This window comes from Anthonomus grandis, chromosome 2, assembly GCF_022605725.1.
Source record: "Anthonomus grandis grandis chromosome 2, icAntGran1.3, whole genome shotgun sequence".
NCBI classification, from domain to species: Eukaryota; Metazoa; Arthropoda; class Insecta; order Coleoptera; family Curculionidae; genus Anthonomus; species Anthonomus grandis.
In genome coordinates this window covers 24958208-24975704 of record NC_065547.1, presented here as the reverse complement: position 1 = coordinate 24975704, position 17497 = coordinate 24958208, and the positions used below count along the sequence as shown (strand labels likewise).

The 17497-nt window shown below is 31.5% G+C and overlaps 2 protein-coding genes across 4 annotated transcripts in view; one reads left to right on the top strand and one right to left on the bottom strand.

The window, feature by feature from the left end:
- The first annotated feature begins 3449 nt into the window (after window positions 1-3449).
- The window catches only part of LOC126747401 (endoplasmic reticulum metallopeptidase 1), a 46031-nt gene continuing 31983 nt past the window's right edge, over window positions 3450-17497 (top strand). For 2 of the 3 annotated variants that reach the window (XM_050455996.1, XM_050455988.1), the window contains exons 1-4: window positions 3450-4001; window positions 4053-4248; window positions 4309-4455; window positions 17329-17497. In XM_050455996.1, coding sequence (XP_050311953.1) covers window positions 3813-4001; window positions 4053-4248; window positions 4309-4455; window positions 17329-17497 — 701 coding nt within the window. In that variant the 5' untranslated portion in view covers window positions 3450-3812. The remainder of the gene's footprint in view (window positions 4002-4052; window positions 4249-4308; window positions 4456-17328) is intronic. The other variant, XM_050455992.1, reaches the window with a different exon arrangement.
- On the bottom strand, window positions 12702-13677 carry LOC126747421 (uncharacterized). The gene is made up of 3 exons (XM_050456011.1): window positions 13092-13677; window positions 12883-13023; window positions 12702-12816 (listed from the first exon to the last, which is right to left on the bottom strand). Exons 1-3 carry the CDS (start codon window positions 13592-13594, stop codon window positions 12765-12767), a joined length of 696 nt encoding a protein of 231 aa, XP_050311968.1. The 5' UTR covers window positions 13595-13677; the 3' UTR covers window positions 12702-12764.

Genomic DNA, 17497 nt, shown 5'->3' with positions numbered 1-17497 from the left:
AAATATAATGAGAATTTAAGGGCCTGCGATATCAACGTCCTTATTAAAAATAAGTGCAGTTATTTAAGACACTCAAAGATTAAAAAAGGACGTTATAGGTTCTGTATTTTTTATTTGTGATACTTCAGTAAGCGCTTTTAAAAATCAAAAGTAACTTAAACAATAGCTCCTGTTTTATTAAATATTAATTATATTAATGGACAAATACAGTTATAAAAACAAAATAATACTGTAAAAAAAAATAAAAGTATTTATTTATTTATTTTAAACTTAGAATATGAACTAACAAACAAAAAGTAAAAACCAGATTTTATTTTTTTATTGATATTTTAACTAAAACTGCAACTCTATATATTACGTACTTATAACAAGTGTTCAAACTGAGCTCCTTCCTGATCAATGCACCAGCGGCTACGTTTTTCAACATTATCAACAGCGTTTCTTAATTCAATATTTGTTATTGTTGCAAATGCATTATGTAAAGCTTCTTCCAACATTACTCTTGAAGTAATTGGCTATTGGTATACCAAGTCTTTTATTCTTCCCCAAAGATAAAAATCTAAGGGTGTTAAGTCAGGGAATCTAGGCGGCCAACGTATTGGACCTATCTATCTATATGTATCTATATATATCTATTTCCTATCCACTGCTCACCAAACTGCTCATTTAAATAATTACTGACCACTCTAGAATTGTGCGGTGGCGCACCATCCTGCTGGAAAAATATAGGATGCCTCTGCTGGGCTAGAGGCAATTCCTCTAGGAAGCGCTCAACTTGCGTTTGCAGAATTTGTAAATATCGCTCTGAATTTAACTGTCCATCATAAATATAGGGACCAATAAATCTACCACGAAATATGCCTACCCATACACTAAAACTGTAACGGCCTTGATTTCTTACAGCCACCGTTGCGTGAGGATTTGCTCGAGCCCAGGTATACCTATTACACCTATTAAAAATGCCTGCACTACTAATCGATGCTTCATTCGTCCAAATACAATTGTAGCCAAATGTTGTATCTTGACCACACTTTTGCAAATACCACTGACAGAATTCCAATCTTCTATCACGATCCGCAGGAAAGAGATGATGAACTTTTCGGGTTCGATAAGCTTTATACCTATATTTTTTTTAAATCCGTCTTGCAGAGGTCCTTGGCACACCAGTTTCTACTTCCAATTTCCGGGTGGATAGATTAGAGTTATTTTCAATTGCGCCCAAAACTGTTATATCCAATAGTTCTTCATCGTCATTTATATTATTATTAGCATTTCTTCGCGGTTTAGCAAAAGAACCAAAATTAATAAGGTTTCTTTTTAAATTCTCAAACAGCGTACTATGTGGCTGCCCCCGTTCTGGATATCGTCGTTGATATAAATTACAGGCCTCTCTTGCATTTTCATTACATTCAATAAAACATTTAATCATATCGAATTTTTCATAGTTTTGATACATTGTGATTATCACATAAAAGAATTACAAAGTAAAACAGATTATGAAAATAAGCTTGTTTATGTCAAAATGACGTATTACTCAAAGCAGTTTGACAACCGCCTACTCAACCCTTTACGCAATTGTTTCACCTGCAATTGTGTCACCCGCCTACTCTGTTTTTTAGGCGTTTTAAATGGCACGGCATTATAATTTATTGATACTTAAGAAATCTATTTATATCGCCTAAACTAATGAATTTAAATTATAAGTGTTATATATATTTGAAAAGGGAATTTTAAGGGCTACAAGAAAATGCAAAAAAATAATATGCATTCCATTAAAAAAAAAAAAAAAAATTAATAATGAAGCACCCTGTATAAATTTAAATGTCATGAGCATGTTAAGCGCTTAAAAGTGCTATAAGAAAGTCTTTACAGAAATCATTTATCTTTAAAAACACAGCAGCCATAGCCGAAAAACGAAAATGACCAAATTTCAGAAACGCCCTCTAGCGGCCAAACTGTTTGCCATAGCAAAATTTCATTTGCTTCAATAAACTTCTTTTAAAATTTGAGCCAGGAGAATGGAGGTCAAAATTTTTTTATCTCTAACAGAGACATGACTTCACAGAATAAACGATCTCACAGAAGCGAAGGCTAGACCTTTTTACCGAACCAGTTTTTCGTTCAGGCTCCTCCCATTTGCCCCCATTCTAACGGGTACAACTGTCGTCGCCCACGTGGGGTATCGGGTCATAATTAGTGTATTAGAGAGTTAGTGTGTATATTTGCGATATTTTGTAATTTGCCATTTTTTATTTTATTTTTGTTAAGTAGGTATTACACATTACCTTGTTTTGGAGTTTAACTCTGTGCTCTGTGACTTTGTTTTTTCTTTCATTTGTGTTGTGCTAAAAACTTAAAAAAAAACACTAAAATGCCAACTTTTTGTGCGTATAGGGGTTGTTTTGCCAAAAGCGTCGCTGGAAAAAGTTTATTTTCGTTTCCTAGGGATATAAGAAGGAGCAATAACAATAATAAAAGAAAGTAGGTATAGAAAAGTTACATTATTATGTATTATTCATTATTATGGTTGTTTAAAAGCTTTTAAAAGTTCAGAATATTCCCTAATTAATTTGTCGTGCCATGCAAATAAATACAGAATAAACATTATTTAATTTAATAAACATATATGTATATACCTAAACCATATGTATCTATGTATGTGTACATACGTGCAGGTACATAACATTGTACATAGATAAAAATATTAAGGTTGATTTAGGTATACAGTATTTTTATGTGATAAAGAATAATGACTTTAATTTTGAATTATCTGTTTTTTTATGGACTGGTTTACCCATGCAAGTGCATAATATAGTAATAGTAAAACCCTTAAAAATCTTATATTTTGTTTCAGACTATCATAATGGACGGCGACTATACCTTTATCAAATATGGACGTATGTGTGGTACCTAAGCCTTAACAAAAAAAAATCCTATTTGAAAACTAAATTTTGTAGTTTGCTCCCGTATTATATGAATATAACCATTTTGATTTTAAAAATAAAAGCACTTCGTTCGGTGTATGCGTTTACTACAACTTTACGAGATATCTCAGTGTATTTGCGCCGGGTGCATCTGTCAGTTGGGCTTATAAAAAACTGGTTCACGGATGTCAAAGGAGCCGACGCAAGCCTTCGCTTCTGTGAGATCGTTTATTCTGTGATGACTTCCCATAAGAAAACGTTTAAATTGGCCCACCCTGTACAACGGATTAATTCTGCTGAACCGGAGATCTTTATGAACTGTTGTTGAACGCCCATTGTACAACCGGGCCTCAAAGTTTTGTGTCATAAGTGTTGTTTGACATTTAACATCACTGTGTCGGAGTGTGTCACTGTGTCGAAATTATCGATAAGACGTGTATCGATACCGTGACACAGTATTAATGTGTCGACACACTGCGTCGAAATCCGACTCAGAAAGCCATCACTAGTTCCTACTAGTTTTCTGGAGCTATAGGCATGACTGCTACGTTCTCGGATCGAGACTTTTCATAGTCAACGAATTTTAGAACGACCAGCTCAACGAACGTCACTCGTCAATAATGTAAACAAAACTGGTTTGGAATTTGGATATCCTTGTGTTCCTGTTTCTTATAATAATTATGGTTATATATTATTTAGCAATACTCGAGAATATAATTTAAGATAATCATGATAATAATAATTCAATAAATATCATACATTTCTGGCCAAAGGTAGATTATAAATATTATCTTTATTGTTTTAATATCCTTGTTTAAATAAAAAATTATTTTTGATCTGATTTGGGCTAAGACAAATCCTAGGTATATAAAGCAATTAAGACAAAAGATGCCTCGAAGATACAATTATAATTACACCAGTCCATTTAATATGGACAACATGGATCGAAGCAAAGATAGCATTCACAGTATCCCTTTTTGGGTTGGGTTTCTTGTTCTTATCGGATTAGGGGGGCTTTTTGGGGTTGTGTATTTAGTAGATGGAATTCTGCCTACAGCTTTAAATACCAGTGATGAGGTAAAATAATTTGAATTTATTTATTTTCACCATTGAAATATATTTTCTTAGACAAATTACCCAGATTCATTCATTGCTGAGCGGGCGATTAATGACCTTCTATCACTCACTAGTATAGGCCAAAGAATAACTGGCAGCTATGAAAATGAATACTTAACAGTTGAATTTTTATTATTAAGAATAAATAGCATTATTTCTGAAGCTAATTCACAACAGTACATTGAACTTGATCTACAAACTGTTACAGGTTAGTAAAAGTACTTATACTTTTTGTTCAGTTTTCTCATTAATTTCCCTTTAAGAATAGGTGGATATTATCTAAATGATGCAGTGGGCTATATGAATGTATATGACAAAGTCCAAAATGTTGTGGTTAAACTTCATGGTAAAAACAATGATACAAATCACAGCATATTTCTTAACTGCCATTTTGATGCTGTACCTGTGAGCCCAGGTAAAGTAAATATATAAATAAAATATTTATTAATATATCTCACAGTACCGGGTGACCCAATAAGATTGTTCCTCACCTATATCTCAGGAACTGTTCATAGGAAAATATATTAAAAGTTCTAAAATAAATAAATATATTATTAATAATTTTTTTAAAATTTACATAATAGCTAAAAATTTTCTATATTCATCCTTTTTGCAAAAAAAATCTGGTGTAAGTTTGACAAACATAACATCTAAAACACTTTACCATAAAATTTACACACATTACCAAAATTAATTATAATAAAACAGATAGAAAAAATTTAAAAAAAGCATCTTTTTGATAAATTTGATTAAAAAATAAGTAAAGCTGTGAATAAAACAGAATTTAGAGGAAGTAAATTAAAATATTTAATAGGAAACAAATCTAAAACACTAAAATGATGTCAGAGCACAGGTCAAAAGGTATCATTTTAAAAACCGTCAAGACTATAATATGCCGTGGATAATAAAAGTGATTTTAATTTCTTTTTGAATTTCTTAACTTCTAAAATTTGTCTGATACATAGAGGAACATAGTTGTACATTTTTTTGCTAAGGTATATAAGTGAGTTCTTGGTGAGGGAGGATGTAGGGATTGGTAAGGGAAAATCGTTAACCTGGCGAGTCATATGACCCATGTTAGAGGGAGGTTTGGGACATTTATGAAAAAGAGTAGCTGTTTCTAAGATAAAACGAGTTAGGATTATTTAAGATATAAACAGAGGTTTACAAGAATCTCTTAATCCAGCGGAACATAGGTATCTAACTGCCTTTTTTTGAATCACAAAAATTATCTTTAATAATACTTTGTTGCTTAAACCCCAAAAAGGCAAGCCATAACGAAGATGGGACTCAATAAGAGAAAAGTACACTGAACGTGCAACCCGCTCAAGCCCCGCCATTCTTACTGCAAAGCATCCAGAGGATAATTTTGATGCAAGATTTAGAATATGATCTTCGAAGCAAAGGCGACCATCAATGGTAATACCAAGGAACTTACAGCTTTCTTTTTATTGCAAGGGGGAGTTTTCACTAAACATAAGGCCCTGAACGTCACAGTTAAATCCCATAATAAAGGTTTTGCCCACATTAAATACAAGCCTGTTTGCAGCACACCATTCCGATAAAATCTTAAGATCTTTAAAAACCTGGGCTCTAACATTATCAGAATCTCTATGATTCCATAAAATGGTGGTATCATCAGAAAACTGAACCACTTTGCCCTGCAGTTTTAATGAACCCAAATCATTTACATAGAGCAAAAATAATAGTGGTCCTAACACTGAACTCTGAGGTACTCCAGTTTTAAGGGATCTGGAATCGGATAAACATCCAGATACTGTAACTCTTTGGGTATTAGACATATAGGATTTAGATCTTAATTTTTTAGTTAAACAAAAAAGAAAAAACAAAAATATCAACTCTTTAATTGGTAATAACCCATTCATAGTAGCGAATTTTAATTGATTTGCGGCAAGCAATTTCAGGTTTCTGGTAAGAAATCTGATTTTATTTATTACTATTATGTTTTTGTATTGTCAATCGTTAATCTTTAATAAAATCAAATTCAGTTGATTTTAATGAAGAAGTTTCATTTTTAACTTGATTATTATAAATACATATTACAAAATTTCTAGCCTGTCATTTTCTATTGAACAATTAAAAATTGATTTAAAATTCTCCTGACAGTTTCCTTGATGTAAGAGTATGTATGTTTTAAATGTTTTGAAAAACATAGTAATGAAAGATTTTTTAAAATTTTATATCAGTTCATATTACAAGAAAAACATGGAGAGGAATATGCAATGTAAATGTTATCAAGATTGAGCTATAGAATTTCTTCTGATCAGTTCTCCACACATTTTAATAATGCTGATACTGCTAGCTTAACACTACAATACATATTTATTTAAAAATTTAATAACTAAAAATTTTCTATATCTATCCTTTTTGCAAAAAAAAATCAAAAAGTTATTTTTAAAGATAAAGATGATGGTGTAAGTTTGTCCATTTTAACAAATATGTTATTAGTAAAGAGTATTCCTTGGGCAATAGTAATAGTAATAATAGTAATTGACCAAAATATAGTTAATTTAGTTGAATTCCTCTCCACCAAAGGGCTAGTATTGACACCATGGCAAAAAGTAGCCCAATAACATCCAAAGAAGCCAGTAAAAACCATTTTTAAAATCTTGTTCTTAACCTCAAATAGTGGGAAAATGGGATTAATGGATCTTCAAAGCCCAAGGATTGTATGTGAAAGGCAATTTTAAGTCTAAAAAATAGAAATCATTAAGAAATTTATATCATCAGAACAATCATGTTGCTCCAAACAGATTAAACACATCTTGAGCTTATTAAGTCACTTTAATTTATTGATTTAATTACAAGGCTCTCTTGCAGATAGACTAAGCAATCCAATAACAGGAAAGCAAACAAATAAGCACAAAATATCTTAGTGAATTTGAAAATACAAGTAAGTGCTTTGCAAATTGTGACATTTTCACTAAATCTTACAAATATACCAAGAAATAAACTAACTTAGTTATTTGTTATTATCTTTACTTATTATTAAAAAAGGTATTTAAAAAACACAATATAATACATTTCCTTTCTTAAATGGCGCCAGACTGGTGAAAAATATGTCATAATTGAAAATTATTAAAACTACATATCTGAATGAAGGAGAGTTAGACAAATAGTTTGAAGGTGCTACAGGTTGATTTATTGCGCAAAATATAAGGATTACCGTTAATAGTTAAATTTTCCAGACAGTAGGCAGAGTCCATTAGATTGTTAAAGATCTTATAAATTAAAACTAAATCCAAATTATCTCGACCACTCTTTAAGGATTTAAGACCATAAAAATTTAAGTTATCGCAGTAGTTAAAAAAATGTCTGTGTTTATTGTGTTGTACCTTTACAATTTGGTCAATATATTTGTGATAGATCAGATTCTAAACTACTGTCGCATATTCTACGGTTGGTTTAACAATTGCATTGTATAACAATATTAATGATGTTTGATTACTGAAACCCTTTGTAATTCGTCATATAAAACCTTGATTTTTTAGAACAAACCTTTTAGAACAATGTTTTCTATATGAATGTTGAAAAGCAGTTTAGAATCCAATGTCACACCCAAGTCCTTAATACACTCCACATATATATATTAAGGTAGTGCTCCCAAAATAGACATCACATTTGTTTGGAACTGGTTTTTTACTAAAGAGTATCGAATGAAATTTTTCTGGATTAATAAATAATTTATTTAGGTATAATACCTTTCAAGATTCTTTGCTCAAATTGCAGGACAAGAAAATCTGATATCAGCTTAATTGTTATGAAGATTCTTAGATCATCTGTATATGCAAGATATTTAGTTTAGAAACATTGACGAATGTCATTTAAAAAGATTGAAAACAATATCGGTCCCAAATGAGAATCCTGCGGTACTCCTGAAGTTATGATAGTGCAAGAATACTGCTCCATTTATGGCGACATACTGAGAGCGATTCGTTAGGTTTTTTTTTTTAATGAGGTTGGGGAGGGCTCCGTGCACATCGAAATTCTCCAACTTTATGAAAAGTGTAAGGTGATGAACCTTATCAAAAGCCTTAGAAAAGTCGGTATACAGGGCACGTGTTTCCTGACCTTTTTCCATATTTTCGTTTACACTCTGAATCAATGGTATTACGCTGGTTATTACCTATCTGTTTTGGAAAAAAATCCTGTTGGTTAACGGCGATAATTTCTTTGACCCTAAAAATTAGTTGCTTTAATAATAAAGATTCGATCAACTTACCAAAGTGACAAGGAAGGAAATTGGCCTGTAATTTTTAACGGAATTTATTTCCCCAGACTTGAATACAGGCACAATTTGAGCTATTTTCAAAGTATTGGGAAAAATTCCGCTGGAAAAATATTGGTTGTACAAGATATGCAAAAGGCTCGCACAAGCTAGGACAGGACTTTAAAAAAAATCAAGAGAATCTATCTGGACCAGGTCCCTTTTTAGGATTCATAGATATAAGTGCGGATTTAACGTCATTCTTATCAATATTGGTAACTACAAAACATTCCTGATATTGCCTAGGCTTAATTAAAGCTGGTGCATCAGAAGGTTCAAATACTCTTAGTATTTTTTTTGTTGTGAAAAAATGACCAAAAACATTTAACGTCCTTGACAATTTTTTTTTCGGCTTTATAAACATAATCCTTATAATCATTGTGTATATTAAGTTTTAGTGTTTTGGTACAGTTCGGTACACTTTCCACATTTTATGTGTCCTTAGTTTACTTTTAATTAGGCTGATTGTTTAAAAAACCATAAAGGTTATTGTGTCTTGTTGATCTTAATTTTAGGGATATGGTTGATAACTATGTTATCTAAAACTTCATAAAAACTTGCAAGGTTAATGTTTACATCTTTAGAAGTAAATAATTTGTCCTACTGATTTGAAGTAATAATTTTCATTGATGGTATCATAATTGGCCTTATAGAATGTTAACTTTGTATATGAGTTACTAACAATGTTTTTCTCCGATGTTAATTTAAAATTTATTTTCAAAAAAATGTGATGGTTATCTTCAGACACAAAGGGATCCAAATATCCCAAAATCCTCCGTTATTTTGGATGCACATCTGCAGACGCTAATGAGTTGAAAAAACAGCAACAATTTCTGCTTTCTCAAATTCATCTCGTGGGATGTTCCAGATGACATTCCTAATTCTTGCAATCATATTGTTTCAGGAAGTTGGTCTTGATGCAAATACTATATTCTTAATACTTTCCGATAGATACAAATCAAGGCAGGTTAACTCGGGAGACCTAGAAATATTCATTAAGTTTCAATATGTGCGCAATTATAAACTGAATCATTCCAAAAGACAACATTTAAGGATTCTTGTCTTAAATATTTGACTTGGAGACCAAGGGAATAGGCTGAGCTAATTGTTCGCACAGTGATTTCAGAACTGTTTAATATTAGGACAAAGTAGCAGTGCATAGATTACTCCTTATTGCCTCTTGTGATGGCGAACTTTTGCAATAAATACTTTGTGGATATCGGTACTGAGAACAAATAAAAGAAAAACAAATAAAAGTGCCCTTGCAACTACATAAATTAGACCTAAACCAAAGTCCCAACTTATCTATGTTTTTAAAACCAGTATCAAAGAATCATCAATAAAATCAGTAGTCCAAGGATGGACAGAATATCCAGTGAGATATGAAAGGTAATTCACATTTTTATTGTTTTACCCCTTAACACATTTTAAAACGGGAAATGTAACAAAATACTTTAGAGTCTTCTTAATAATTCCAATTCATAAGGCGTAATCACGAAAGAAAATTAAAAATTATCGACCAATTAGCCTAAATAATAACGTAAGCAAAATATTGGAAAAAGCAATAAAGGATAGACTAAAATCTTATTGCCGAGACAATATGGATTTTTAGAAGGAAGAGGGACCATCGATGCTATAGGGTGATCCCCAGAGGCCTTGACGATAATAAGAGGTTGATAGTGATGTTCATGAACCTCGCTAGTTAGAATACAGGGTCTCATCAAAAGCTCCTTGATGTTCGTGAAAATTATGGAGTGAGAGGAATTCTGGAAGTCTTTAAAAGTTATTTATCTTCAAGAAAACAATATACTAAAGCAAATAACATTAAGTTCTCCAGAATAATTAAAATGGTTTTTCCCCAAGGGAGTATAATGAGTCCTATATAATTTTCATTCCTTACATAAATTCATTACTTGAACTAAAAGTGGGTGGGAATACGCTGAGGATACTGTACAGTTTTTCATTTATTTGAATTAATAACCGTCCAGCGTCACTGACTTGTGACCGTGGCATCAGCGTCCTGCGCATGCGCGCGTCAAAAAATAAGTGTATCGATAAGTCGCGCGAGGAAAGACAAAAGCTGCTTATCCACTTCAGCAGCATACGTTAAAATACAAATATGCCTAGCCAACGAGAGCGCTTCGGCCTTCGGCATCCGCGAGGGCGTGGTATGCGAACCGCCAAATTCAAAATAGGAAATTTTTAATGTATATATATTTATGTAGAGTTTTTCTATTCATTTTTATATTTAATTAGGTTTTTATGATGCGTATATATTTGAGATGAAGAAAAGTGCAATATGCATTAAAAACATTTAATAAGAAGATATTTTAGCTATTATTAGTAAATGGATTATTGATTTTTTTTTAATATTTACAGCGTGTGATCAATTATTATTTTAAAAATATTTTATAAATATGTACTTGCCAAATTTGGTTTTTATAGCAAATTATCTCTTTTATTGACGAAATTTGTTAATCATTTGGTATAGCGGTACGTGTAAGCGCAATGTATGAATTATTTAATTATTATTCTTAGTTAAATATTAAAAATGGGGTGATACGAAATTGAATTGATGTGTAGAGCTGATAAATTAATTGGTTAATAGGTGGATGAGTGGATAAATAAAAAAGTTAGAAAATAAAAATAAATGGCAATTAATTTTTTTAACAATATACGGTGAACATTTTTCGCAAGTTCGCATTTTTACATACCTCTATGTCATAATTTCTAATATGCACCTTAGTAATATAATAATTGTCAATAGTTATTTGAAAGTATATTATTTTAATTATTTTAAATTGTCCACTACCACTATACATATTCTATACATTATACTTTAGTGGTTGATATAAAGTATATATATGGTTGGAAAAGCTGGATAAAGGGTAAATATGACTAAAAAGTCAAGGTATAAGAACAGAAAACAAAAAAAAACGTAGAAATTATATTTTAACTTTGTTTATTTCAAATAATAAAAATTTATAAATTATTTGTTATTTAAATATAATAATTTATGGTATTTTTAATATCAACAACCTCAAAATTAAATGCAAAGAGGCTAAATGTATTAATCTGGTATATAGTATGTAGACTCGTACTTCTTTAGCTTATTTGTCATCTTTGCTGGTCATGTATATACAGCCCAAACCATTCAAACTTCCATTCAATAGTTTTTTTTGTAGTAACATGAAAAAAAAATTACTGCTCTGTATACATTTTAATTAATAAATATATACTCACAGAGGATCGTCCTCCTCGTTCCATGTTAATTTCAAGTTAATCCAATTAGCTTTTCTGCACTCTAAAAAATATTAAAAACATAGCAAACAAAATGTAATAGAAAATTATTAGTTGAATATTAACATACAAAATAAGCTAACATTTTAGTCTTAAAATAAAAGATATAAAAATAATTATACAGAAACCAACACCTATGATGCCTAAAAATTGTTTTTACAATTTTAAACCTAGACCAAATTAAGCCTTACAAAAACTATACCTAGTTATGTATATGACCTCTTACATAAAATTTGTATTTACAATTTGAAACCTGCACCAAAACCTTACAAAAAATATACTTAGTTATACTATACTGATTATAACACAAAATACCATATAAAATACCACATCCTATTTTTGTTAACTTCACAGCTATAAAAACATAAAAAAATAGCTACAATTCAAATATCATCTAGCCATTAAATACACAAAGAAATCTAGATTATTTTTTATTTGGATAGTACATTTATTTTTCAATTTTTCTTTTCTTTTCAATGCTCTGAGAATTTTCTTCCTCCACCTCTTTATTTTTAAATTTGTTGATTACAGCCAAAAATCTGGCAAATACATTTTTATCTAAACTTCTACCATAGCTACAAATTTCTTGCAATACAATCTTAAAATAAGTATAAACGATGTAATAAAAATATAACCTATATTTTACTCAAACTACTTCTCGATTTTCTTCAAAGTCCATTGCAGAACTATTGACTTTCATTTTTGAACTCTCCTGAATAAAATGGTTTACATCCTCCTGATAATTGATTTGGCTTGTTGTGGGTTGATAAACAAACAAAACATTATCCTCTTCCTCTTCACTCACAGTTGGGGAACCTACAACAAACTCGCTCCTCTGCTCAAAAATGGCTACAGCATGTATATGTTTACAAAGTACTGTTTTGACAGAATTTTCTGGACACTCACATCTGTATTTATGAAAACATATTTTACAGATGCTACAGTATTCAGTGCGACATTGCTCATCACATAGTTCATGACAAGACACAACATAGAACTTACCACTTACCGAAACACTTTGTACTTTAAATTTTCCAAATTCTAAAAATTCTACCTTACCATTCATTTTTTCGGCTTTCCTATGGGCTTCTATTACAATTTTATGCTGATAGCTATTTGAGTTTGGTCTTTCACTATTAATTATCCTCATCCACAAGTTCATCCAACAAATCCAGCAACTTTTCAACTCTACATTTACAAGATTGGTATTTAATTTCAATCTCAATTTTTTTGAATTAAGCGAATTATTTATACCTAAGATTGCGTCGACCTCCCATTTTATTGTATTTCAGTACTTTGTTTAAACTTTCTATAGCCATATTTGTATTTATACCAACATTTATTCTGTGGCAATGGGCCCACATCATGATCCTTTCTTCACTTTGAAAATAGAAGCTGGAAACAAATAATATTACTATTTAGTCATAAATTTTGTTGGCAATATTTTTATACTGCTAACTTACGTCTGCAAGTATCTCAAGAAATCGTGTTCACCCTCCTCTTCCAAATGCTTGAAATAGTTTTCTTTTAACACCATAAAAGTGGAAACATTGGTCTCCTTTAAAATTTTCCTCATCTCCTTCTTCATGTGTATTCTGTTTTCTGCCTTCTTCAATTTTGATCTTCCTTTGATGTTCCAATTCTTAATAATGTGCCATGAGCAAAGAAGTCTCCTAGGTTTTTCTGCCAAATTCATCACCTTGATCCATGCATTATAATATTTGGGATCATAATCACTCATTATATAGTCGGCCTGAAGAGTCTTACCCAGCCTTAGTTGAAGAGCCCTAAAAAAGATTTCTTGGATTACTTGGTCTAACCTGTTTGAAAGTAAAAATGCGACTGGGACGCCCATATTATTTTCGTCCTTAACGAGAATTATTGTTAGATCTAGATTTCTTCTATTTGTTCCGTGTGTCCCATCTATGCAAATAATCCTTTTAAAGTCCTTTAATTTTTTTTCCATTACTTCATTCTTGTATCCCACAGCAAAATCATTATTATTCAATCCCGGATAACTATCGCCTAAAAATGAAAGCTCAATGTACATACAGGATGATCGATTAAAGATAGAACAAGTTTTTTAACTAGATACTTGTATATTTATTACATAAAATTTCATTTAAAAAATGCAACATCAATAACGTGAATCTTTTATTGTTCATGGCATTGTTTTATTCTTTAAATTGCCTATAAATATCAGATTCGTCGTTTTCTTATAATATTATATTCTTGTAAATCATATGCACATAATATGACATTGATAATCACCAAACTTGGATATTTATTATGAAAAAAGTACAAAAAATAGAAATACGCCTGTTTGTCATATGAAAAGTACACTAAAGTTATATACCATTAAGGCTTAACTTAATTTTTTTGGCTTTTTTACACTTACGCCGGTATGTGGTAAAGGGGACGATACATTTACTTACTCTTAAAACAAGCTTATTTTTTATTAGTGTATATTCATTTATGTAGGTACATACCTACTCTTTTGAATAAAAACGCATAATTTTTTCCTTGGCTATTCCATTCAATAATTTTTAAAGCTGTCGCTACCATATCATCAGCATCTCATTTTTTGTCAATATTATACTTCCTTAATAAATATGCAATGTCTCCTCTTGTTAAAAAGTCAGTTTACACTTGATAACGGTTGGAGATACTTACCAACCGAAACGTCGTGTTACATTAAATAAATAAGACAATGCAAGTCCGACAAGATGTTTTCACTGTACCATTGTCTACCACCTTCAAAAACAGTCTCCTCTTGTTAGTAGGTTTAGTCTTTCTATTGTTCTGAATTTTCCTAGCATCTTGAATTATCCTTTCGTTTGTCACTCCTGCAGTCAATTGCCCCACTACAATATTTTCTTTCGCCTTGGACAACCGTTTTGTTCTTAACTCGTCTGCATGTCCTACATGAGTTTCCACAAATTTCACATAATTATATGGTGAATATCAAGCAAATGTTTGTTTAAACAGTTAAAATATGAAAATGTCTGGATATTATTAGTACACATTGGACATATAGAGTGTTTTATTTGTTCCTTCCCAACAAATTCAGGGTGAAACTTTTTCCAATGCCTGTTTCTGGTAGATGTGCCTGAGAATTCCTTATCACAAACTTCACAGATTGCATTTTGTTGACCTCAAAATAAATAATTATTGAAATTAGAACTAAAAAAATTATATGTATCTTACCTTAGTGATGCCATAATTGTCTAACAGACAGCAACAGATAAGTGCAAATATTGGTTTAAGTGGAAGGAAATTATGCGCTAAGAAACACTGGCAAGTTTATTGAAAGGTAATGAAACTCAATGAAGCCCAAAACCAACACAGATATGGATTGTATAGATAATGGAGTAAACACTCAACACTATACACTATGAATTTTCACACAAATAGTCGCAAAGTTGATATAATTGTTGATAATTAAATCAATTATTAGGAAGCAAGCAAAGCAAATAAAATCTGCAATATAGGTTAAGTTAAACAAAACCAATCCGTTGATTTTCAATTTTCGTAGCTAATCGGCAACGAAATTTGACGTACGAACTTTCACGAAAGGATCAGCAGTGCTGCTCCACTCTCAATTTCTCTGATTGGCGGGGTATATTTGTATTTTAACGTATGCTCACTTCCGCGTCATCCTTCACCCAGTTAACACGTGGTAGTTTTTTGTCCTTTCTAATTTTTCGTATCCCTTTCCTATACCTTTTCCTACCCTTCCCTTCCCTCTGTAGGTGGCAGCTGAACCTATTCAGTATTCACGCCGGTAGCCAGGCCGGATGCATCGTGGGGAGGCGACATCGTGCATTGAAAAAATTATTAATTCTTTGAAGATTACAAATAGGGGAAGTCTTTATCTCCAAGAAAAATGCATGTAGGTCACTTAGGTAAATGTATTATGCATTTCGGCTGTGTAAAAAACCTTTTTTGGTGAACGTATATGTTTTTTGTAATGTTGACTTCCCCTATTTGTAATCTTTATATACACATTCTCCTACAAAGTATGGACTTCTATTCAACTATTAATTCTTTGAAATTGAAAGCCATTAATTTTAATATTGCGGAAGTTTCGATTCGGGGAACAGGGTACATACCTGGGGGTTTTCCCGAATCGCCACTAGTCCTGGCCGTATACTTAGTGAAGGCCATAAGAGAAACAAACAGAAGCTGCTTAGACGCCGAGAAAGGCAGTTTTCATGCCAATTTAATTTTTAAGTAATTTCCCGGAATTTTGTGTTAATTTATACAGTCCACTAGCTCAATCCCACTAAGTTGCAAGAGATACAGGAATAGTGTTTAAAGGTAGAACTTGGAAGAAAATAGAGGTCAAGAGTGGCCTAAGTCAAATATGTTTTAATTATATTTTTCTTGCATTCACAAACCGGGGTACCAATCAATCTTAAGATATTGTTAAATTCAAAATGCCAATAAGCTATGTGCATCAAAACCTAGATAACTTGACAGAAAAAGAAAGATCAATTATCTCAGTTTTTTTGAGTTCCATATTTAAGACAATATTATCAAGGCAGTTATCATCCTTTTCTGGGTTACAAATTGGCTTACAAAAATTATAACTTAATAAAATCGCCAGTAAGTATAATCTACTTTCGTGGTAATTGTATCTTCGTCTAGCATTACCGAAACGATGTCAAAAGGGCTTTTATTTAATATTATTATTATTATTATTATTATTACTATATTCTTCTATATCTTATTCTTCTCCTTCTTCAGGAACGTTTCGTAAGGTTATGTAAAATTTTTGTAAGCATAAAGTAGATTTTATTATTAGATTATAAAATAAATAAAAGAAATAAAATTTTCTCTATTCTACAATTACAAATCTATGAAAAAAATAAATAAACCGATTTAAATTCGCACACCACATAACAACTTATCACATTTCTTTGCTGTCTGTCGGGTGTATGAATACATACATTTTAATTCTGGTAATTTCAAAGAAAATTTTTCGGAAATGAACGTGGAATAGTTAGAAAATATTGACATTGGTTTCCTACTATACGCTTACCCTAATAGAGAACATTTCTGGCAATACACAGACAGTTTCGAGCACTACGATTACGTGATTTTCTTTTTAGCAGATGATTACATTTGCTAACAGATATAGATGAATAATTACTAGATAGGTACTGTTACTAAAGATCCAACTATCACTGTTAGCAACGTGACTTAGACTTAGCGGAAAATTTGGAATACTAAGAACGTCTTTTTGGCGACTTTTTAAACGTGATTTATATGCATAACAATCATTGTCTAGTTTATTACGTTTAGGCTGACACTTTTAGAGAAAGCTTCCCTAATCCCAAGAAGACATGCAGTTTCAAATGGATAGCGAACCAGCACGTCTTGGAATTACCGTCCAGAATTTCATGAACGACAACTGTGAACAATGGAATGGAGTGGTAGTCTTATTGTATGGCCACCTAGATCCCCTGATAATAAGCCTCTAGAGTTTTACTTTTGCGAATGTATAGCTTCAAAGCTTGAAGTCTTATATACAAATTTATATTCTCGCATCGAATGTGCAATGATGCATATTATACTGCTCATATTTCTCGCAATAAAAGCTGCCACGCTTTCCTCTTATATACTTGACTTTAATATAATTCACTTGTTCTCATTAAAATGCATAAGATATTCGAAATAAATGAATGTATTTTTAAGGTGGCAGCGACGACGGAATTAATGTAGTTATAATGTTAGAGGTCTTAAGAAAATTATCACAAAGAGACTCTCGATTATCACAAAATGTTATATTTTTATTCAACGGGGCTGAGGAGACTCCTATGCAAGCCTCCCATGGTTATATTGCACACCATAAATGGGCCAATGA

Bases quoted from the DNA above. Each gene is read 5' to 3' on its own strand.
- LOC126747421 (XM_050456011.1), bottom strand. From the start codon at position 13,594: ATGGAAAAAAAATTAAAGGACTTTAAAAGGATTATTTGCATAGATGGG. The intron at 13,024-13,091 runs GTAAGTTAGCAG...ATTTGTTTCCAG, and splicing joins TTCTTGAGATACTTGCAGAC to CTTCTATTTTCAAAGTGAAG. The intron at 12,817-12,882 runs GTATAAATAATT...TTGTAAATGTAG, and splicing joins GGAGGTCGACGCAATCTTAG to AGTTGAAAAGTTGCTGGATT.